This window comes from Chenopodium quinoa, unplaced genomic scaffold, assembly GCF_001683475.1.
Source record: "Chenopodium quinoa cultivar QQ74 unplaced genomic scaffold, ASM168347v1, whole genome shotgun sequence".
Taxonomy (NCBI): domain Eukaryota; kingdom Viridiplantae; phylum Streptophyta; class Magnoliopsida; order Caryophyllales; family Amaranthaceae; genus Chenopodium; species Chenopodium quinoa.
In genome coordinates this window covers 582,454-607,798 of record NW_018742817.1, presented here as the reverse complement: position 1 = coordinate 607,798, position 25,345 = coordinate 582,454, and the positions used below count along the sequence as shown (strand labels likewise).

At 33.2% G+C, this 25,345-nt stretch overlaps 1 protein-coding gene across 1 annotated transcript; it reads right to left on the bottom strand.

The window, feature by feature from the left end:
• Nucleotides 1–15,459: 15,459 nt before the first annotated feature.
• LOC110725917 (protein trichome birefringence-like 10) lies at nucleotides 15,460–22,960 on the bottom strand. The gene is made up of 4 exons (XM_021905382.1): nucleotides 21,902–22,960; nucleotides 19,223–19,612; nucleotides 16,352–16,510; nucleotides 15,460–15,915 (listed from the first exon to the last, which is right to left on the bottom strand). Exons 1-4 carry the CDS (start codon nucleotides 22,378–22,380, stop codon nucleotides 15,540–15,542), a joined length of 1,404 nt encoding a protein of 467 aa, XP_021761074.1. The 5' UTR covers nucleotides 22,381–22,960; the 3' UTR covers nucleotides 15,460–15,539.
• Between the last annotated feature and the right edge of the window lie 2,385 nt (nucleotides 22,961–25,345).

Here is a 25,345-nt window from a genome sequence, read left to right as displayed (position 1 = left end):
GCGGGACAAGTATGGAGCGCGCGTTGTAGGGCTATTGGCTATGGTTTTCTTCCTTTCTCCTTTTCTTCGTTGGGGGGAATTAGAGAAGGATGCTATTGCGTTGCTGAAGCGGGTACAGGTGTTCACTAAGACTTAGGATATTGGTGCTCGTGCAGCTGCTCGCATTTTCAGCAAGATCGGGTTTGCTATAGCTAGAGTGGTGGGGGCCCAAATTGTATCTCGGCTACCCACCAATTTCTTGTAAATTAATTGACTTTGTAGGTTTTCTGATATTTATTATTATTATTATTATAATAATAATAATAATAATAATAATAATAATAATAATAATAACAACAACAATAATAATAACAATAATAATAATAACAAATTTAAATAAAGTTGAGTTTTATCTTACAATGACACTTCAATTGCTTTCCCGAACTTATAATTTTCCGAATTTAAATATAAGTTTTTTTTGTAGTAGTAGACTAGTAGAATTTTTTTGTAGTAGGAATTTTTTTTTCTTTGCACAAAAGAGAGTAAGGTTGTAGGAATTAGAGAATTAGAGAATAAGAGAGGAGAGATAAGTTGATGAATTGTGAAAATTTTGGAGGAAGAAATGGGGTATTTATAGGGAATTTTGGGTGGGAAATTTGGCCAAAAACTAGCCATTAACTAGCCGTTTAGAGCTGTTGAAAACGGCTAGTTTTGTAACGGCTACGCACGGGTCGTGCTCGTGCCCACCGTGCCACATGTCGTGCCGGCATGCCAACCCACGGGCCGGCCACCAGGCCTCGTGTCGTGCCCGTGCCGATTCCCAAAATTGTGTTTGTCACGGCACAACCCACGGCCTATAGTGCGCCGTCGTGCCATACCGGGCCGTGCCGGGCCTGTGCCGCCCGTGTGCCGGCACGGCCCGTGCCCATCTTTAGTTATAATGAACAATTTTATATTATAAAAAGTTTAGTTAGATTTTATATTAAGCAAATCTCATTATTTAGATATAATGATCCTTCATTATGGTAAGATTTTTTTTTTTAAGCAAATACTTTTGAAGGGAAAATACTCAATACAACATTGCCAAGCGTCATTTTAGGTTTGCCTTTAGTAATAGTAATAGATAGATTATTTCCCTCACTTTCCCACCAAATTTTGTTATCCTAATAATGAGAATATATTAGTTTGTTGATTTGTTTAATTTTGAATTTCCAAATATTGTAAATTTAATCAAGCATGAAAAATAGCTAAATTTGGATTGGGAGAATTGGATAAGTGTAGTGAAATAATTATTGTTATTATTACTCGTAATTGTAGATATATGGTTGTTGTTAAGGGACATTTTTGTTCGACCGTTGACTGGCATTGACAATCAAGACCAATATATACAAGAATACAAGACCATGTCAAGAAAGTTACTAATGGTCCCTAAAATCAAGGAGATAATCTATCATGCTAAGAAAAAGTCTATTGAAGACATTGACCATATGAACAATCCATAATGTCTACATTCAACAGAAGACCAAGTAAAAGGGTGAATAACCACTTCCTACTTTCAAGGAGGTCATCCCCACTATACTCCAACCACCTACCAAATGCCTTATAAATAGATAAGCCTTTCTTTCATAAAATCCACTCCAATCCCACGTACATAACCTCTCCGAAACTACACTACTACTCCTATATCTATGTAGACATTCCACTACAAAGATTATAGCCAAGCTTCTTTATTTTAATCCTTCTACTCCTACGAGTTATCCCCAAGAAATACATACGACTTCCCTCAAACCATAAGTTATTCAATGTTCCTTCCCACCTAGAGTTTTCATTAGTATAGCTCTTAATAAACTACTATATATTAATCACATCTTCCTCCGCAAATACACCTACAAGTATATGTTCCTATAAACCACGTTACGCCGTATACTTATGCCCAAATGTTAACTTACAATGTCCTATCTTATAAGCACATGTATTCTTTTATACTATGCTCTTTTATCTTTACATTAAATACACATTGTACTTGTAATAATTGGCTTCATGCCATACTATAGTGGATTGGTCGACTCATTGCCACCCGCGGTTTTTACCCGCCTTCATTGGGGTTTTCAGCGTCACCATATCATGTCTCCCCTTTCTTTCTTTATTTTTCCATCATTTACTTTCTGCATTCAACGTTCCTTATTTTATTTAGTTGATTTGTAGCCCGTATCTGACAGGCTAAAGTCGTATGACCCAATCAATAGTAATTCCTAAATCCTCCAACTATTACAGATAGGGAAGTAAGGTCGAATCCATAGGGAAACTGGTCTTTTTATTCCTAATTAATTAAAGCAATCTAAATTATGAAGTAACCAATTTGCTATTAAAAAGTGGAACTAAACTACTAGGAGTAAAAGTGGGAAGGAATAAAAGTATGAAGAAAATTAAGGGATAAAAGACCTAGGGCGTAGGTTCACCAATAAATAATATTATAGGGTAAAACATAACAATCAATCATCAATGCATCAATTAATCAGATCATAAAGGGCTCTCTCTACTTATTACAATCACATAAATTAATCTACCAGTATTAAATCTCATCTCTCGAATCTCGACTTAACCATTTATAAATTAACCTGCCTATTGAAACTAGACCCAAAGATCAATTCTCATCTCTTGAATCTCGAATCAATATTGTCAAACTCATGCATAAAAGATCAGGCATAATCTAGTCACAGAGCATTAAATCAATCGATAGGAAATTAATCTAGCATTCACAATCTACAACAATAAATTACCCCTTCATATTATCTATGGATCCCCATAAACCCTAGAAAGAAAACTACTCAGACATAATTAAATATAAACTAAACAAAGCAATTAAAGGAGACATGATGAAAGAAATAAAGTAAATAACTGAGATTAAATTAGAAGAAATCGTTACCAAAGTAATCAGAATTAAGGAGTTGAATTAAGAACAAAGTAGAGAACAAAGTTGTACAGAGAGAAAATAATCTAAACTAAGTAGAGAGAGAAATTCAAAGAGAAGAAGTCCTAATCGAAAGCATTAAAATCGTATTTATACCAAAACAAATTTACTCCTAATTAAAATCAAGAAACTCTCTTAAACAGCACCCCTAAAAATCTTGCGCTCGATCGGGCGAAGGGCCTCCCGATCAGGCCCGCCTTTTTCCCATTATGGCCATCTCTCGCGCCCGGCCGGGCGCGAACAAAGCTTCCTCGCTCGGCCGGGCGCGCCTTCGGGCGATGCCTACTTTGGCCGAGATTGGACACTTGAGCAAGCTTGGACTTCTCAATTGGGCTCCGATTTTTCGGCCCAATCCGGATTTCCTCTTCGTGTCTTGAATACTCGGTCCAAATGCCTTGGAATCTCTAATGCTAAGCCCTTAATCACCGATTCGATGACTCTAACCGGCCCTGGGCTATAAAAACTGGTCGTGCTCCTCCAATGTTCGTAGTTACTTCATAATATCCCGGGAAAATGCTCCAAAAGTGCAAATCCCTAAAAAAGTCAACTAAACTACGAAAACACTAGAAAACACCAATTAGTAATAAAAGTGGCTCTAAAGAGCCAAAAACACTACCAATTATGACCAGGGACGGGGGTAAAACACTATATAAAATAGACATGTCAGTATCCCACATCAAAGCCTAGGTACAAAATTTAGCATAAACAGTTGTCTATAGAGAATTAGTATTTTTCTCATTTAAATATATTAAAAGCATTGTTATTTTGATTTTCTAGCCTAAGTATATTTCTATGTAATTATTGTTGTACATTCCATATCGGCTATTTTACATATATAGCAACCCAAATGATGACAACATTTTAAGGAAATTGAAAGGAAGTTAATGTTACTTCTCGGGCCAATCAACTCGTAACAAAATTTTCACCCCCCTTCGCCAACTCAAATCATGTTTTGAAATGTCCCGTTTTGCTTAATTGATTGTTTCACTCAATCAAACCAATAATGGAATGAAACAAATTTGTTAAATCCTTCACAAAAAATCTCATACATAGGTCAGCACCAAATCATCATCGCCAAGATAATTATTTTAAATTAAGAAAGAAAATCATTCATCCAATTTTAGAATTATTTCCCTACTTCCCATAAATATCATATGTATTTGTGTATAAATTGAGACCCTTTCTATCTAATTAGGGTATGCAAGTTCAGTCAGAGTACAAGGGGGAATTAATAAAGAGATTGCGAAACAATGGCAGCGAAATCAAAAGTTATATCAGAGGATTGTAGTTCAAGGGTTCAATTCGGCAGCAAATTCATTGTGAGAAAAATATAATCTCCTTACATAGTTCTTCATAATTTTTTTCAATTTACTCTTAATTTAATAATATTGTAGGTTAGGTTAATTTGGTACTAGTTGTATGATGTTAATTGATTATAACCTAAATTTTTGTTTTAATATTCTAAATACATTGGTTTTTAGTTTCACCATTATAATTTAACCATGATTGACATATTAATTATATTTGGGTCATATAATGAATGCTAAGTATGTAAATTGACCTAGTTTAAGTTGGATATTATTAGTAGTAATTAGTCTTACTCAAGGTCTACAAATTGTTTTAATTAAGATTATAATTTGATTTGAAATATTGTCACTTTGAACTTATTGGGATTAATTTGACAATGATCAATGATTTCTATACATAAGGCTTTTAGAATTAGCCATTGTAAGTTGCGATCAGACAATGATCAATGATTTAAATTTAGTATCAGTAAAGTTTAAAACTAATTATCAATAAGAAGAATATATACAGGGATTTTGCTATTTCAGTATTTACAACTATTCTTTTAAATCCATCTTGAGTTAGTCATTACTAAACCTATATGTATGTGATGTGCGGGTTAGTTTAGTGCATCAGCTATGTTGTAAAGTGTCCAATGAATCATTTTTTCAGAAAATATTCTATTCAAAAGGTAATCAACTAAATAATCAAAAGATTTAGTTGAGTAATTTAATTCAATTGTATAAGTTTTGTCATAATTTTTTTTAAAAAAAAATAAAATAAAAGGGTTAATGATATTTAATTTATTCTTCGTGATTGAACAGATTTTTAAAGGCTAAAATAAAAAATGAGACATGTATGAATAATATATAAATCAAACCCATGATTTGTGTTGATCATAAGTTAACACTAACTATAAGTTTTTTATAATATTTTTTTAGTTCTAAAATATATATAATTTGTAATAATATATTATACATCCTCTTTCAAAAATATACTATACATCAATTTATTACATATTGTTTCTTTCATTAATTTAATATATTTTTTCAATTATTTGTGCAGAATTATTGTCAAATTTTAATATGTCAATAATTCGATTCCATATCAATAATTGTAATGGATATTCTTACCTTGAATTATGTTTATTGTTTGGAAAGTCAATAATTTATCAAATTCTCCCTAAATAAATCTTGATTTGTTTCCATTATTAATTTGGTCATGGGAGATATAATGGACTTTTTAGGGGGACACTGACCTTCAGTTTAATTATATAATAGAGATACAAAAAAATTCATTGCTAATTGCTGAAATCTATATGGTGGACATTATCCAACTTAAATGTTATCATTTGTAAATAGTAGAATAATTACTTTTTATAATTTTTTAGATGTTAATATACCTCCTTTCTTTGCACATAGGTGAATACTTTTAAATTTTGGTATGTAATTATAATATATATAACTACTAGATGAAGCCCGTGCAATGCACGGTTTATTTGAATTTTTAAAAATATTATATATATATTTATTTATTTATTTATGTGCTAAATTTTTTTTATATATTTAGATGAAATTCCTAATATCAAAATAAAATATTTTATATTTAATTAATTTAAACTGGAAAATCTCATTCGTCAATTTTGCTTACGTGTCATTTAAATCATTTAATTCTAATCTCGTATTTAATTGGCTACCACTAAAGTTTATTATCCTACATGGCGCGTTGAAAAAATTAAATCGTACGTGGCTCTCTAAGAACTCGGGAAAAAACTCCTATATATATATATATATATATATATATATATATATATATGTATGTATGTATGTATGTATGTATGTATGTATGTATGTATGTATGTATGTGTGTATGTATGTATGTATGTATGTATGTATGTAGATTATTTTGGTTGATTTAATATTATGCTTTGATATTATTTTTTTGGGTGTTCATAGTATACAATATCCTAATGGAATCACTCATTTTCTTACCCTTTTACTAATCGTTATTATGTTTATGGTCTAGAATAGATTTTTATTTAATAAAGTACATGACACTACCCATATCAATTATACATTTTTGTATTTTTTTTTACTAATGGTTCGACATTGTTTAAATCTAATATAAAGAGTAATATCTCCAAAACACTATGAGATAAATAGAAAAAAAGATTAATAACATTCAAATATTCAGTGTTATAGTAAGAATTTTTGAACAATCTATATAGCAAGCTATGTTTTCTTTGAAAAAATTAAAGTAAAACCTACCCTAAATTACCAAAAATAAAAAATAAAAAAATTGAAGGAAATATAGGAGGTATTTTGGGTACTCCACGGGATGATAATATGGATTACATTTAGAAAAAGTAAAATATTTCATCATTGTATTTTGTTTAAAAGTAGAGAATGTTTCTAATGATATTCTTTTTTGAATTATTACTCTGTCAAAGACATTAATTACTATATGTTATCGTAAATTTTAATTATTATTAAATAGTTTTGTTTTAAGTGAAGTATACACTATATACCTTTAATTATATTTTAAATTGAATTTTATCTGAAAGGACTCATCAATGAAAGATTTGTCAAATTTTAGTCTAGAGGACTTAGAGCAGTATGAAAATCAGTTAGAAAATTCTCTACGCCAAGTTCGATCAGTGAAGGTACATATTAATTTTATAAAATGTTTAGTACAAAATCATGTTTTACTTCAACATGTTAATTATCTTAGTAAACTTTTCTGTTCATGATTTGCAGAACAAACGCATGCTCCACCAAATAGATGATCTTCAAAAAAGGGTAACACTATTGTATAACAATAATTAACTACATAATTAGCTGTATACGTTCGGTCTTAATTAATTATGATCTAATGTGTTAGTATGAGGCATATCTAGACTTTGAAATTTTAAGAAGCACATAATGTACTCTATACCAAATTAAATAAATTAACAATTACACAATGAGTTAGATACATAAAAGTGACTAGTCATTTTCAATTAACATGCATTTTGGTAGTCAAATATTTACAAGGTGGAGCCAAGGGAGGGCTAGGGGGGGCCTTGCCCCCCTCCCCTCTTGGTTTTGGCTATCGATTAAATGTTGGCATAACATTATGTTGATTGTATTGTAGCTGAATTGGTTTTGGGTAAAAATTGACTTCTTTAGGTCCCAAGTTCAATTGGTTTTGCTTAAATAGTTGAAAAAAGACATTAAATTGGTTTTGGCTATCAATACTACCTTTTACATTATTTTTTTTAAATGATAAGTTTGTGGGATCAATTACATTTTGTAAAGTGGTATACATTAAATATCATTGGGAAATTCTCTTTGGTGAACTCCAACATTTTAATTTTCTCTATGGTGAACAAAGTTTGATAAAATTATCTTTGGTACTCATATTCTTTCTATACTTATTACTTATGACATTACTTATTATATTTTATTAAAAATTTAACTATAGTTAGGTTTTTTTTTTAATTTTTTTAACAAAAACATTTAACTTTAGTTAGGTTTTAAATCATTTTTTAACAATTATACTAAATAATTTTTTTAAAAAATCAACCACCCCTTCGCCCATCCACTTCCCATCCCCCTCCCCCTATTGGCGGCCGACACCCCTACCCAACCCTCGATGCCGGCGACCTTACTTCTCCACCTTTCCCCCAGTTTTTCGGCCCCCCAAACCCTTTAAACCCATTCGAAACCACCCTAAAATCCCGAAACCAACCTAAAATCCGAAACCCTAGAAAACGGGTAGAGCGGATTTTAAGGAGGTGTCGTGCCTTTGAATGGTTTCGAGTGGGTGATTAGGATTTTGGGTTTCTGAAAAACAGTGGAGGGGTAATTTCAGGGAGCGGATAGGACAATTTGCAGTGGAGGTGGGTGTCAGATTGGGGAGAAATGGAGAAGGGGTGGGTGGGCAACAAGAAAGGGGAATAGGGAAGATCGCCGCCCGAGGGGTGGGGGAGTTTGGGCGTCTCCGGCCGAGGGTGGGGGAGGTAGGGCGGTGCATGTGGGGGCCTAGCCGCCGGCAAGGGGGAGAGGTTGCTGGTTGGGTTGGGGAGGGGTTTGGGGTTTTTTTTTTTTTTGAAAAGTATTTTTCTAATAATTTAATTATTAAAAAAAAAACAAACATAGTCAAGGATTTTTATCAAAATAACACTTACCAATGGTAATCAATAATTTAAGTTTACCATTGATAATAAAATTTTAAAACGTTTATCACTTAGAAAATTAAAAAGTTGCAGTTCACCAAAGAGAATTTCCCTATTCAATCATACATAATTTACATGTATGTTGATTTTCTCACAGGTGGAAAAAGCCTATGCATTATTAAGTGAACAAAAGGATGATGGTGCGACACAGAATGACAACAAATCACTGGAAAACAAGTACAATTTTCCTCTTTGTTATTTTTATCATTTTGTTCGTTAAACGACCTATTCATGACTATCTAAAATCCTTTTGTCAACCTATAATGTTTGTCAACCTATAATGTATATATAAATATCATAATTGGTACAACATTGAATTATAGATACAACATCGACTAACTTTATAATCTAACTACTTTGGAAAATGATATGCATCAAACCAATTAGTAACTTTTGAACTTTTGAGTTTATATATATATATATATACACACACACACGTGTGTCCGTGTGTGTGTAAAAGAAAGGTCGTCTTAAACATTTCGAAGGCCCTGTACTAATTTTAAAACTAGGGCCCTAACAAATTTTTTACAAGAAAATGTAATTTAAATAATAAATAAATCTTTCTCGTCAACATAATACTACACCCAATATTTTTTCCCTTGACAACAAACTCAGTATAACTTTTTTCCCTCAACAACAAACTCAACGGGTAACTTTTATGGAAAGATAGAAATTGGTTATTGGTAAGAGTATAGATGGATGTAAAATATTAGTCATTGAAATTAAAATTAAATGAGGAAAAAATGGGTTTAATTCTTCCATTAAAGAGTAAGATTACAAATACCAAAGGATAGAAAATATGGAAGGTTTGAGATTTTTTGTTGTAATTGCAAAAATAAGAAAATACTTAAAAAAAATTACAGGAAGTCAAAGATTTGGACTTTGGAGTATTGAAAATAGAATCTTATGTTAGAAACTAGGAAACTTATTAATTATTGTTGATAGCTGTGAGGGTTGACTGCCATTAAGGATGAAGGCAAGGGTAAATTCGTTTACGGTTTTATTCTTTTAACAAATAAAAATATTTAGGCCCCTATGGTTTTGGGCCCACTAGCCTAAAACTGACATGTATGTAAGTATTAAAAAGTTAAATCCTTGTACAAGATAAGCAGTAGTTAAGCATCACTTTAAACTAACTAGAATAGTAAGGTTGCTACAATCCTCTATAATTTTATTTTATTTTAAAAAAAAAAGATATAAAAGTCTTCCAACCTTTTAGCTCTTCTACTAACAAAACAACTAAACATCAAGTTGAGACTTTACCTTGATAGAAAAAGAATGCATAAAATTAAAGCTCACATGAAATTATTACAAATTTGAATATTATAGAGAGAAAGAGTGTGAGCACTGAAGTCCCCCTTTAGGTTTATTAGGTTCATATGAGAAAATTTGAGCTGGACAAAAAAATATTCATGAGGTAAAGCGGATAAGGGGCCTCCATCTTCCAACATAAGAAAACAAGTGAAATTTAGGCCTAATTGAGGATAATAATTAATTTTTCTCATAAATAAATTTAGGACATCATGGAAGGTTAAGTGGTACATGGAAATTATAAAATATCCGTGAAGAAGTTTTTTTTTTTAATTTGATTTTTCATTTCTTAATGAACAGTTAGTCAACCACCAAATCTGTTAAATCTTTATAAACAAAATGATTTATGCATGTATATAATCTATATTATATAATCATCGTTACGCTGGACTTCATTATATTATACTAATCCAACCATTTGTTATTTGCTTCTTAATTTTTTTAATAGACTTCAGCCGAAGGTCCTTACTTCACCACCTAAGCAAACTCCCCCCATTGTGAAGAGTGAGAAGAATAAGTACAAATCTTCCCCTTCTAAGCAACTCGCTAGAAACAAGAAATATGAGGAGTCTCCAACCAGACAAATTTTTCCTCATCGCGGGTATTGGTTCCATGATGACATAGGCGAGGGTTATAACAGCGATGATTTAGACAACTACTACTACTTTAGTAATGGTAGTAGTGATTTTTAGTTCATCAAGTATTACTGGTTGTTTTATCCCGTAGTTAAACTTGTCTTAGTTTATCGTTCACCGATATTAGTAGCAGGGAGGAAGTTAAGTTCAAAATAATTGAGGAAAGTGTCCCCACTTAGCTCTTGTATATCCATGTCCCAAACAATGAAATGGTGACAAATTAAGTATTTTAATTGAATTACTTTGCATTGTGAAAATAATATGTGAGTCATATCATCAAATTTAAGGTAAACAAAAGTTATATGGGATACATAAAACATATCTACAATATATATGCAACATTAAATATTATATGTAAAATATGCATACGTGGTTTATAAAAGTATGTTTGTGCATTTTCCTTAAGTATACACGATATCACATAACACAACTTGCTTTTGCACATCCCCGCCCCATTTGAAGGTATTTTTCATAGGGCTAGGAAGACTTTTGGAAATGTCAAAATGTTGATTTAATTATTTGCCACCATGCATTTGAGAAATGTTAATTTTGATTTTGAACATTCTCCACCAACAAATATTATGTTGTCACAAACCTTAGAAATGGATATGAAGATGAGTCATAGCTTACGTGCAATTACATAGAACATTTTTGGCATCTTCGGCATGATTATTATTTCCTCCGAGTTTTCATATTTCTTTTTCTCCATATATATTCCTATAATCAAACAATAAAGAAAAACCCCTTTCACAAAATTATGTTGTCCATTTAGCATTATTCTCTTTACCAATCATTTTACAAGAAAAATGATTTCCATAAAAAAAAAAAAATAAATAAATAAATAAATAAATAAAATAAAACCTTAGATAGTTGAGAATTTGAGATAATGGTGGTGTTATGTTAAGGGAGGGAGGGAGAGGAAACTATTACCCTAATATTGGAGCGGTCTGGGGCAATTGTTATCCTAGTTTAGTGATGAGTAGCTATTAGCTTATTACACCTATTATGAGGATAATAATTTCTCCATATGTCTCTTATCCTCATATTGCCACTAACATCTTTCCTTTATCACCACCTTATCTTTTTAGCATCATCTTTATTTACATTTTTCTTTTTTCTTTTTTTTATTTTTGATTTTTAATTTTATTACCAAATAATGTTTGTGATTTATACATAAGAAAAAAATATATTCTTGTAGATACTTAGGGGTCGTTTGGTTGGGGGTATTCAGGAAAGGGAATGGGAATCAATCACCCCGATTCCCTTTGTTGTTGTTTGTTAAGCACTTTCTTTCATTCCCTTTACCCCCTTCATTCCCCCAAATCCCTCTAACTCCATTCCCCACCCCCCCTAGGTATTTCCATTCCATTCCCTACCCACCTTCACACCACCACATCACCACCTTCACACCTACCAACACCACCGGAAACCAGCCCACCTTACCACCGCCGACACTACCCCGACCACCGCCCCCCTCCCCCGACCACCGCTGCCCCTCCCCGACCCTCGCCGCCCTCCCCTACCCCGCAAAATATCCCACAACCCCCGCAAACCCCTCCCTATCCCCGTAAAACCGCCGCCCAGCCCTCCCACCACCATCGCCGACCCTTCCCTGAGCCTCGCCGCCTGTCCCCTTCCCCGCAAAAGCATTCCTCCGCCACTTCCTAAACCCCTCGTCAATCTAGGGTTTTATCGGGGTCGTGGAAGGTTTTGCGAGGGGCGGGGATGGCCGGAGAAGGGAGGCGAAGGGTGAGGGAGGTGCGGCGACTGGTTTGGTGGTGGTTCGGTGGTTGGAACGTTAGAGAATGAATGTTAGTGGTGGTTGTGTGGTGGTGGGATAGGTGAGTCTCATTCCCTTTGTTTTTAAAACAAACAACACCCCAAATTTTAGGTATTTTCATTCCATTCCTTCTCTTTCCCTTTGTTCATTCCATTCCGATTACCCCGTGCAAACCAAACGGCCCCTTATTGGAATCGTCTCAATGAATAGATTATTAATTTTTAATTGTTAGAATTTTTACTTATTAATAATTAAAGATATTATTGATCAAAGATTAATATCGGCATACGTGCCCAAGAGAAATGGAGCAAGTATTAAAAAAACAGAGGGAGTATTCAAAAATAGAAACAGGAACAACATTTTATGTCTGCAAAATAGAAAAACAAAAACTATATTATGGGATGGATAGAGTACATAGTCTTTAGGGCTATGTAAAAAATAATACTTGAAATGGAACATATAAATGAAAAAATAACATTAATTACAATGATTAATGTGTGATTTCATCATGTATTTATAAATTAATACTAAATTAGGAAATATGTTAAACGTTAATCCTTAGCCTAGGGCTACATATAGCATATTGTTGATTTTATAAGTTCTTAATACACTGCTCAAGTCCAAGCATGTCCTTTATGTGTAATTAATTATCTAAAAACCTTTTTTTTTTAAATAGCAAAAATATTTCATTAATTAAAAGTCATACGACATCTACAATAGAGATTCGACGTTAACAAATACATAAGATATTGAATCAAATAGAATTTTCCTTCATAAAAACTACGATCGTCGAGTAGATCTTGCTCTGCGGAGCATCTCCCGCTTATATCGTTGAAAATTACAGCCTTGTTGGAGAGACAATCTAACGATCCTTTGTAGCCGTGAGGATGTTTTCCTTCTGATTCATATGTTCATATTCGAAAACTTGATAACTTTTTCACCAACGAAATAATTTCACGACAATCCATTAGATCTGCTACCATGGATTCAAAACTAAGAAATTTCTCCCTCGAAAAGTGGAGATAAACCTTGTCTTTCGAAGGAGGTCGAAAAACCCTTGTTTTTTGAAGGAGATCGGAAACCCTTTCTTTCGAGGGAGAAAAGTTCCTCCCAAAAGGAGAAAGCATTATTATAAACCTAAAAAAACAATAAAGAAACAAGGATTGGGGCTTTCCAACGATTAAAATCGATGGAATCCCCTTCAAAATTCAACAATGGAGGTTAGGGTTTTGGAGAGAGAAAGGAGGAGAGAGGCTAACTTTTAATTCTAATTATCTAAAAACCTTGATCAATAAACAATGAGCCATTTGGTGTGCTTGTACCACTGGTTAAGGGGCCTCCATGAAATGTTCATTCCCAATGAGGATTACATTGTATCTTCTACTCTTCTAGTGTGCTCTAATTCTAAGGACACTCACAAGTGAAGGGGAGTGTTAAAATCAATTGTATTTCACTTGTGAGTGTCCTATATTGGAGAAAGATGAGTTTTTTTTTTTTTTTTTTTTTTTTTTTTTTTTTTTTTTGCTTAGAAAGCTACAAGAGTGGGTAATGAAAATCAATCTTAAGATCTCTTAGAATTGGGAGGAAAAGTCTAACCACTCGAGCTATCCTTCACTATCAGAAATAAGAGAGATTGTTCCATTTCATAAGGTAGAAGAGTTACTCCTTCTACTACCAATTAGTTTTAGTATGAAATCTCCTAAGCGTTATTTAGTCATTTAATTTGTGAATTAAACTCTCCTCCTAATTCGGGTTACCTAAACCCATTCCATATCTTAAAAATTTATCACAATTTGTTTTTCAATTAATGATTCACTAGAAATAGTTTCTAGAAAATCGCATTTATGAACACAATTTGTTTAATATATTTCTTTTTTTAATAAATGATGAAAAAATTTGAATTTAACACCACAAAAAAAAACACAAAAATGGTTTTTAACACTAAAAAAAAATAAAAAAAAAATCCACAAAAAATCACAAAATTGGATATTACCACCACTTAACAGATCTTTGGATAAAATCCGTTAAGTGGGCCTATAAAGTATACGTGTCACAACTTTATTGGTTGAAAAAGAGAATTTTTTTTTAGAAAAAAACTCCTAAAACTAATACAGCCACCCAACCACCACCACCAACACCTGACCACCACCGACCCACTACCACCAAAAATCTCTTCCCACGCTGCTTGCGCTGCCCCCACCCCAACCTTATTACCTACTTGTACTGGGAACCACCTCGCACAGCCAGACCGACACCCAATGTAATCCCAAAATGGCCGTCCTACCCCAGAAAGGTCCTGAAATTGGCCACCAACGGTCGAAAACGACCGGTTTTGGGGCTGAGTGGTCGATTTTGACCCTAAACGCGGCCATGGAGTCGGCCGCTAGTGGCCGTGGCCGACTCCGCGGCCGCTTTTAGGGAGAAGCCGATCGTTTTGGTTGGGTTGTAAGTGTGTCGATCAACCTAGGGTTGTGGAATAGGGTCGAGGGGAGGTTTTCGGTGTCGGTCTAGGGAGGGGTTTCGCCGAAGGTGGGACCAGGGGCTTGGGCTGCGTTGGTCAGGTAGGGGAAAGAGTTCCTGTGGGCTATGGTGGTGGTTGGGTGGCTGGGGTTTTAATTTTTTTTTAATAATAATTTTTTTTTTTCTGTTTTTTTAGTTTTCTTTTATTTTTTTAGCCAACTATATGAAGGCATGTGGCATTGTAGCCCCACTTAACGAATTTCATCCTAAAGTTCGTTAAGTGGTGGTAAAAACAAAATTTTGACGTTTTTGGTGGTGTTAAAATAAAAGGTTTTTCTTTTTGGTAGTGTTAAAAACCATTTTGTGTTTTTTCAGTGGTGTTAAAATTCAAAATTTTTTCACTAGAAACAATTTCTAGAATAATCACATTTATTTCTTTCAAAAAAAAAAAAAAAAAATCACATTTATGAATACCATTTGTTTTATATAAGCTTGGCCAAACAAACCCTTTATTATTGTAAAGCATAATCAATTGATGGGAAAAAAATAATTTAAAGATAACAAAGACTAACAAAAAATATTTATTTAGACTTGGAACTTTGGAATTGGGAGGAAATTCCTATAAATATTACATAAAATTATGCTATATATAAATTGCATTTGCAAATGGAAGCACCTTTTGCTCTCCTCCAAATCCAAAAAAAAAAGAAATAGAAGATGAGTTGTTTCCTTCGTTCTGTATAATTAACCATATATTCACAAATCAGATTACCCTTTAAAATGACAAGTCTTCTTTGCATCTACCACTCACTGATTGTAATTCCCTGCAAAGAACCTCCAACACAATATGCATTATGTTAGCTGTAATTTTTACTATCAAATTCTGCACAAACCAATCACATTTCAAACGGCCTGTGTTTGAGAAGTCGAATTTGATGTCTTAGAGACACTACGTCTAATTAGCAAAGCAAAAAGTAGTTCATTCCAAGAGTCGGGAACCCCAGGCAGGCACCAATGACTGCAATCCTGCCGATGGATTGATGCTGGACCAGCACCAGGACCCAGGTAGTACAACGACAAGTGACCATCCTTTCTTCTAGAAGACATAGCTGTAATGTTCAACATGCTTATGTCCCCAAGTTTCGGATTGTTACTGTGAGAAGTCAATACTTCTGCAGCTATGTTGAGTTTTGACCATGTTTGAGATGAGACCAGAGACTCCCCGAGCTCTGGGAGGTTTTCCATGTGACAGCTTCCGCCACTTCTCCAATCACCACCTCTGCCAGCCACAAATGTCATCAACATCATAAGTATAGTGATTGACTTGTGCAGTATTAAGGTAACATGGGCAAGGTCAGGGAATTATTATAATGACACGAGTACTTATGATTTTGTGAAGTATTTGGGAGTAAAGGATACACCATATGGTCCATATCCTAAGCAAAAAGATCACAAAAAGATAAAAGGCCTTTCTTTTACATGAAGATACTGAGTTAATTGAACCAATAATAATGCTTCAATTATAAGAATCAACTTTAAGCTTTACATGTTCATCTAAAGGTACTCAAGAGGTAGAGGATACAATGGAAGGAGTGGATCACACATAAATCTTTTTGTGAAAGAACTTATATCCCCAAAGTTAGAGCTTGTTTAGCTACAGTTTAAGTGGCATAATAATATAATGGCCGAAGAAGATCGAACAGAAAATAACAAACCTGAAATGTACAGGAGCATAGGTGCGAAAGAAGACCTGTGTCTTACTTGTATCTACCTCTCTGTCTATCCAGTCAAGAACAGTCTCCAAAGATCTGCGGAATGCGTCATCTTCTGTAATATTCATATTTACCTCTACCCCAATTTGGAAGTAGCAACCCCTGCCCGACAAAAATACATTTCCAATGGTCAGCTCTTGCATAATAAGGAATTACAGAAAATATGTAATCTACTAATCTTGAGAGCTTCACAAGTATAGCAGGAAAATAAGAAAAGGTTCAAAATGAAAAAATATATCCCATAATACAATAAATTAATTGCTTTCCTTCAGCTTGCTGCACGGAAATAAATGATTCCATTTTCACATTGTTCAGAACTTTCAAAATTGCTACATAGGGTGAAGCAACTTATTCAGAAACACTAATAATTAAGTAGCTATTCACATCTTCCTAAATATCCGATTGAGCTATGTGACAAAATTGGACCAAGATATATACACTAGTTCATCCTAATTAAGCAAGCGTCCAATTTGTAAAACCGACAAACCCCTTTCCGACCATAGTACTAGGAGTTACAATGCCGTTAGAAAGCAGCTCAATGCCATCAGTCTCTATGACTGGCAGAGTGTTAGAATCAAGTGCTTTCCTAGAGTTTAGGTTATGTTTTCTTAGCTTGAGGTCCCATTATTGTGTTACTGTCAGATCAGTGTTCACTAGGGATTCTCCTTGTATGTCATTTAAAGCTCTTTAGAGGGCGAATGATTAATGAAATCTTAAAGCCTTCTACCAAGTGTTTCCTTGCTTTTATGCTTGTTTGTTGTTAGACCTTTATAGATATTGTGTCTTACTTGCATATTAGCTCCCCTCTGATACCAACTGTCACGGTCCGGGAGTTTGGACCCCAAAACGTGCGGCGCGCTCTAGCCTTTTGGCGGCAAGAACGCTAGCCTTGAGCGGAAGAGGGGCTTGTGAGCACAAAGCAACACAAGCGGGCAATAGAGTGCGGGTGGAGGAAATTTATAGATGAAGCTCTCAACAAGATGTTCGAGCCGAGCGACTCCAGAGACAAGCTCCTCGTCAACAAAGAAGATCCAGCTCAAGAGTCAGATAAGATTCCAGAAGATAGCCGCACCAACGGCGCATCCGAAACTTGAGATAGTTTAGGGTTTTCTAATTTTGATTGTAACTTTTGTAAGTCGACGAGGTCGTCGACAGCTTAAGTGGGGGAGGATGTTAGAATCCAACTCCTTTTGATGTATTAGATTCCATTTAAGTGCTTTCCTAGAGTTTAGGTTATGTTTTCTTAGCTTGAGGTCCCATTATTGTGTTACTGTCAGATCAGTGTTCACTAGGGATTCTCCTTGTATGTCATTTAAAGCTCTTTAGAGGGCGAATGATTAATGAAATCTTAAAGCCTTCTACCAAGTGTTGCCTTGCTTTTATGCTTGTTTGTTGTTAGACCTTTATAGATATTGTGTCTTACTTGCATATTAGCTCCCCTCCAACCCAACTTGATGCGCTAAGGACTCGTGGTTCGGACCCGCTTGTGCCCGCTTTGAAGTATCGGCCGTCACAAGCCCCGACCACCCGCACTCCGTCGCCCAGATAGACGTGAGTGCTCCTGAGATTCTATTGCACGCTTGTGTTGCTTTGTGCTCACAAGCCCCTCTTCCGCTCAAGGCTAGCGTTCTTGCCGCCAAAAGGCTAGAGCGCGCCGCACGTTTTGGGGTCCAAACTCCCGGACCGTGAAACAGAGGCACAAACACAACGTGGCGCCAAATATTCCAAAAAAGCAATGCATGTGGTCTGAATAACACATTAAATCGTTAATATTATAAATCAGATACAGATTCTGTTCATTCTTTGACAAATTTTTTTACTGGATTATCATGCCCATATATAGAGGTGGCTCCCCAGAAATCCTTTTGAAATTTGAATAATAAACAATCTTACCGAAGAAAACAAGATACATTGTTTTCGGCTGTTTGCATGAAGCCGATGTCAAATACTACTTTACTGGTTTGAGTTTGGTTAACAGTGTCAAAGGAAAAGTAATAAAGGGTATAGGGAGGAAAAATAAATTTATGGCAAGGAAATGAATAAAATTAAAGCGATACTTGTGGCAAACAGTGGTTCTGGAATACAGAGATTACTAAACTATACTAGCAATTCAGAAAGATTCCCTGACATTTTATTCCTATAATACTTTAAGATAAACAAAGAATTTTAAGCAGTCTCATCGAACTGCTTGATTTTCATAAGTAATAATAATAAAAATAAAAATAAATATAAAAAATTAAAAAAAATCAAATGTGAAAGAAAGGTGATTATAAAGTATAAATTGGGAAGGGGTAGGGAGGGAAGATACAAAAGACGTCATGAGACGGTGCAGGGTAGCAGCAGACAAAATATAAGTTAGAGGATGGAGTAGAACAGCTGAAATCTTTATGAAATAATCTTGACATACTATTATCAGTTCAAATTTAATAGTCACATCGATTTTGATTTGATAATTTGAAAATTCCTGTTTTAAAATGAAATAATTAGGACACTACTGTTATTAAAAAGAATATGAGGATATAAGACAATGAGACATTCAGTTCCAGAAATAGGAGTACTTGTTCTAGCTTTTGGATTTTTGGTGCTGAAATATTACTTTACCTATTCCAGTTGATGCATTTTAAGGCCATGTGATGCAGGAGAAGTGTAAACTAGAATTCAGTAACATAAATATAGTTGCCAAATGTAAAGAAAGGAAAAGAAACGAAAATGGGCAATTGCAAAGCTAGACAGGCAGACCAGACATAAGACTAGCAAAGCAAAACTCAAACGCAAGGTAAGATATCTAATAGTAATCATGAGTTGTAAAATTACCCTCTAATAGTCTTCTCATAGTTCCACCAATGTCCTGTATTGAAGACAAGAACATCAGCACCCTTCCACCTCCCAGCATTCCAGTCCATTTGATCTAATTTTAAAGTGGACCTGACCTTTTCTGGCGCTCCTGCAGGGGGGCGTCCCTGCAATACGAGAAATGGAGACCGATAATACTCAACTGTGCAATTATAGTCTTCAAACTTGAAAATCAAAAAGCCTTTGTGCTTTGTTATAGGATTTCCATTCACTTCATATATTGATTTCTGATCAGAAACTGCAGAAGCAAGCATACAAAGAAGCGATTCCCATTGGTTCCTTCCAATTGAGTCTCCCACAAATACAACGCGTTTGTTCCTTAGTTTTTCCAACATCAATATTGCATCAAATCTGATAATGGTGATAAGCCAAAAAAGTCATTGATCAGAATTCGATTCCGTATACAACAACCAAAAGGATATTAGAAATATGAAAGCACTAGAAATCTGAAAATTAATCACCACTGATAAAGTTCAGTTCAATGCAGAATAAGATAATTGAGGCTTTGGTCTACTCATCTTATTTTCACTTATTTTAGCTCTAATTAGTTCAAATAATATGAGTTAAGGATTAATAAATTTGATAAAATTTATTCAGCACTAATAAGTTCAAATGATCTAATGGACTAAAGAATTTACATAAGGTCAACTATTCCCCCGCCACCCCCACCCCACAACTTTATTTTCATTTATTTTGGGTTTAATAAGTTTATGATAGAATAAGTTCAAGATTAACATGTTAAATACGTCAACTTCAAGTCTAAATTCTAAAATGTTCATATGCTATAAGTTCAGGATTAGTACTACCTCCGTTAATGGTTATCTGCAATTTGGGGTATTATTTGTGAGATATAAAATATTTCAAAGTTGCATATAACTATTAACGGAGGTAGTATATTCAAATAAGTTTAGATAACAGACTAAAGGTTTGAGCTAATAGATTCATAAAAGAAGAGTGAAATTCAAGTATAGTGAACACTACTTAATTTAGTAATAAACACCATCTAAATGTCTAATAATCAAATTACATACAGAAAAATAACCCCTCACATTAATAGTACATCTTACTTCCTCAATTCATATTCTTGCTACGCTTTGACATGAATTTAAAGGAAAATAGCAAGGGCATTATGTAGTTTAAAAAGAAAAAAATGTGGCTCATGAACGAAAAAAAAAGTTAGAGCAAGTGTCAAAACTGTGAGGGATGAAAGTTAAGTAGCCTAAGTGCACTAGGGAGGATGACGCCTTTTGTTTATATTGAGAGATCATTTAGGGGCATACCAAAAGTACGGAAGAATTATTTTCGAACAAAAGGAATAACAATGAGATGCTAAGACCTAAAAAATACAAATAAAATTCAATAACAACCAAAAACCAAAATGCTCTTCAAATTAAATGATGAAAATTATTGACAATGTTAAATTTAATCCATAATCCATTTCAATGTACAGCTTTATAATTACTTGACATTTTACCAACTTTTAACCAAAAATGTCTTAGCCTAACGGTCAAGACCAAGGCCTATGTGCCATCTATGGAAAAAAAAACAAAACTCTTTATTGCATACACTTCTAATTCAAGTAAATCCAACTACAAGGAAACTACTAGCAAAAAATCAAAAAGCAATCACTATAAACTTGCCATATAAATAGAAGTATATATCCTACAAACAACAAAGCAACACAATAAGAAACAAAGACATTAATAAGGAGCCATTATGGTAGTTGGCGAGATCAAATCGTATTAGTAAAAAAACACATAAAAAGAAGAGAGTACACATTTTTTGATCCCAGCAAAATACACCAACTGACCCACATTAGGCAATTTAAGCATTTCTTATATTATTGGTGGTTGTTTATGGACCAACTTAAAGATAATAACAAAACTAAAGGAAAGTTAATCCAACTAAAACAGAATTGAATTTCGTAGTTCATCGTTTTCCCTCATGGTTCTCAACTTTAAAACTCAAATTAATCTTAAATCAAACACAACATTTTCATTTAATCGACAAAAAAACAACATAAAAAGTTGTATGTGAGTAATGAGTGTATTATGCTTGGTCACCTCAAATTACTTAAAAGTCACCATTGTTAAAGTGCAACATTTTATACCAAATGTCTCGAAATACAGAAATAAAAAAAAAATGTGTATACAATGAGTACATTGTACACAACACACACAGTCACCCCTAAGTCACATACTCACATCCACTCTCCCCGTTTTTTTCTTGTAAATTTATAGGGACTAAACTTATACAACAACATACAATACACCCATTGCACACGAGATATCATAAAAATGATAATCACGCAACACATTTCGAAACCAACCATTAAAAAGCAGCAAATATACAGTTAAAACACAACCCAAAAAAACAGGAACAAAAATGTGCATACGAGTATATTGCACACAACACACATTGATACATATAATCACCCTTAAGTCACATAAACTCTCCCCATTTTTTCCTTGCAAATTTACTAGTAAACTTATACAGTAATATACAATACACCCGTTGCACACGACGACACGAGATATTATATAAATGATAAGCACGCAACACATTTCGAAACCAACCATTAAAAAGCAGCAAACATAAAGTTAAACACAACCCCAAAAAAACAGGAACAAAAAGATATACCTTGGTAAATTGCAAAGTTTAGGCTGCCAACGCCACTTGGTATAAAAATTATCAGGTCGACCACTCTCAGAACACCTAAACCCAAAATCCATAAACTCACAATTTTTTGATTCATACAATGGATAACTCTCATCCCACACCCAATCACCATCAAACACGTCACATTCATCACCCTTTTCACTTAAAAACTCAACCCTTTTCTTAATATTCGAAGCAGAAACACCAGCAAATTCATCATATTGTAGCCATTGAAACCTCTGTGATTTAAATGGAAAATTCAACCCTCTTCCAAAAACTCTGTAATCTAAGTAATAGTAACAACATATAATAACACCCACTGTTACAAATAAGAACCCAGTAATGCTTAATGAAGGCTCAAAGAATCTGAAACGTTTCAACTTTTTTGATAAATTGTCCATGTAATTTGGGTGATTAATTTGGTGGTTGTTAATTTGTTCTTGAGATTGAATGTTGGACATTGTTAAAAGGGTGAAATAAGGTGATTTTGGAATGTGGGTTATTGGAAGAAAGCTGCATTAATGGAGTTTAAATGAAGGAAAATAAGAAAAAATGGGGAAATAAAAGTAGTGGAGAAGGATTAAGAAGGAAGGTAGAATAGAGTATTAGTATGGGAGTTAGGAAAGAGAAAATAAGGAGACATGGGTATTAGCAAAGCAAAGTAGTATTCATGGCGGTTACTGAACTTGCTCTTTTTGGGGTTTTTTAAAAGGAGTGGGAGGGAGATGAGTGTTTGGTTACGAAATGATTAGTTTTGGGGTTTGTGAGTGGAATGAATGGAAATTCCGAAATTGTGTGATTGTTTGAGTTTTTGTTTCAACTTTCAACAAAGGGACTTCGTCGGTCGTTATTTAAATAAATTTTCTTAATTATTTTATTTTTTTTTTGGAAAAATTTTCTTAATTATTTTAAGATGATCTGTGTGACTTCCCTCAAAAAAAATGATCTATATGACTTTTTTTAACAGGCCCTAATTCTCCCCATGAGCTTATCTTATGATCTCATTTGCTCTTATTATATGATTTGGGGAGTTTTTTTTTTTGTTTAATAGTGTGTTCTTTTCACCTTAAAAAAAATACTAGTATAAGTTTCAGGTCTAATAATAAGATTATATAAGTTATAATAAGTTTAATGAGATATAATAAGTTTCAATAAATTAAATAAGATTTAATAGCTTTTAATAAGTCATTAATCTTATACCAAAAATTTAATTGTTTACATTTAATGTAGGGCTTATTCACTTCAACTTTTCAGTCTAGTTCAATTTAGCCCATAATTTCAGATCCTTCTCTCATAAAATATTCATTTCGGCCCTGTTCTCTTCAGCTTATTTTCAGTTTAGTTCAGTCCAGCTCCAATAAGTTCAGTTCAGTTCTAATTTTGTGCCCCGTGCGATGCCCGGGTTGTTTATTAAATTTTGAGTTAAATTTTTAATCTATATGTCAAATTTCAAAATATATCTCAAATACAAAATTAGTTAGGAATTAATGTATTTTTTGTAACGATTTGACTATGTAGTAGGCATGTAAATAACTAACTAGCCTTTTGGCCCGTTCGATGCACGGGTTCTTATCTAGGTTATTTCATATGTAGATAGTTGAAACTTTTGACATAAAATACGAAGCAATTGTTTCATTGCTAAAACTTAAAAGGGAAAAAAGAATGAGGGTAGAAATGTGGAAAACGATGAAGGAATTTTGTTACGTATATATACATATGAAGATTGTAGGATATGAAATGACATATTGGTTTAAGCTATATTTTAAGTCTATAAGTTGAAAAGACAATTTTTATATAATTCAATTCATATGTTTATGTGATGTATATTAATTGGTTCAACTTTATTTTATTTTGATGGAAATAAAACACTTCATTTTCTTAATTGAATTTAATTTGCAAGTTATAGAATGTATAAAGACTTAGGGATTGTTTGGTTGACAAACAAAAACATGGAAAATTGAAAATCCTAGGAATTGAAATTCTTTGAAGTTGTTTGGTTGACAAATTCATGGGAAGTAGAAATTCCCATGAATTTCCACTTCCCACAAAATGGGGGAAGTTAATTACCTAGGGGGACCTAGGTAAGTGGAACTTCCCATGAGAATTTCCACTTCCCTTAGTTAACCAAACACTTTTTAGAATTTCCTAGGAAGTTCAATTTCACGGGAAATCAATTTTCCAAGGTATTTGCAATTCCTACATTCAACCAAACGATCCCTTAAACAAAAAGATTAAAAGGGGTGACATGTGTCATATGTGGTAGTAAGTGACTTGTGATGACATGTGTCATATGAAAAATTATGGTTTGTGTTTTTAAATATTAATAAAGTATAGAGTATAGATAATAATATTGGATTTTTTAAAAAGAATATTAGTATTTTTTGAGTTATAATCTAATATTTTTTTAAATAAAATTATAATTCAATTTATACAGTAGTGGTATTTTATTGAAAATAAAAATTTTATTTAACAATTTTATCCTAAAATTCTATCTAAATTTGATTGAAAATAGAATTTTAAACTAAATTTTTTATCCTATAAAGTATATCTAAAAATATCCAATGTGGCGTGACACTTGGCGAAAAGTTTGAATGCCAAGTGTTGTTTTGTCATGATCTGGCTAAAAGTTTAGCTTTATATATTAGTTATACTAGATGAAGCCCGTGTGATGCACTGTTTGTTTGAATTTTTAAAAATACATTTTTTTTATGTATGTGCTAAAATTTGTTATATATTTAGATAAAATTCATAATATCAAAAGATAATATTTTATATTTAATTAATTTAAACCTAAAAATCTCATTTGACAAATTTGCTTACATGACATTTGAATTATTTTATTCTAAAAGCAATTATTAATCTCTTATTTTATTGGCTACAACTAAAATTTATAATCCTACGTGGCGCGTTAAGAAAATTAAATCCTATATGGCTCTCTAAAAACTATATATATATATATATATATATATATATATATATATATATATATATTAGATTTCATTCTCTCATAAAATATTCATTTCAGTTCATTTCAATTCATCAGCTCCAATAAGTTCAGTTCAGTTAATCAGAATAGGCCTTTCAGCTTAATTCAGTTCAGTTCAGTTCAGCTCAGTTCTGTTTAGCTCAGTTCCGCTCAGTTTAGTTAAGTTTAGTTCAATTCAGTTGAGCTCAGATCAGTAAATATGAACAGGCCCATAATCTTATTTGTTCTTTTTATTTGACTTAGGGTGTGTTCTCTTTACAAAATAGGACATGCACTTATCTGAACTAAACTTAATTGAACTTATTAGACTTGTTGAATTTACTAGTTCAAAACATGTGCTATGCACGACAATAATATAATATTTCATTATTCGTTTATTAGAAACTGTACAAAATGAAATTATTAGAAATAAAAAAAACCATAAAAAATAGTACAGTAAA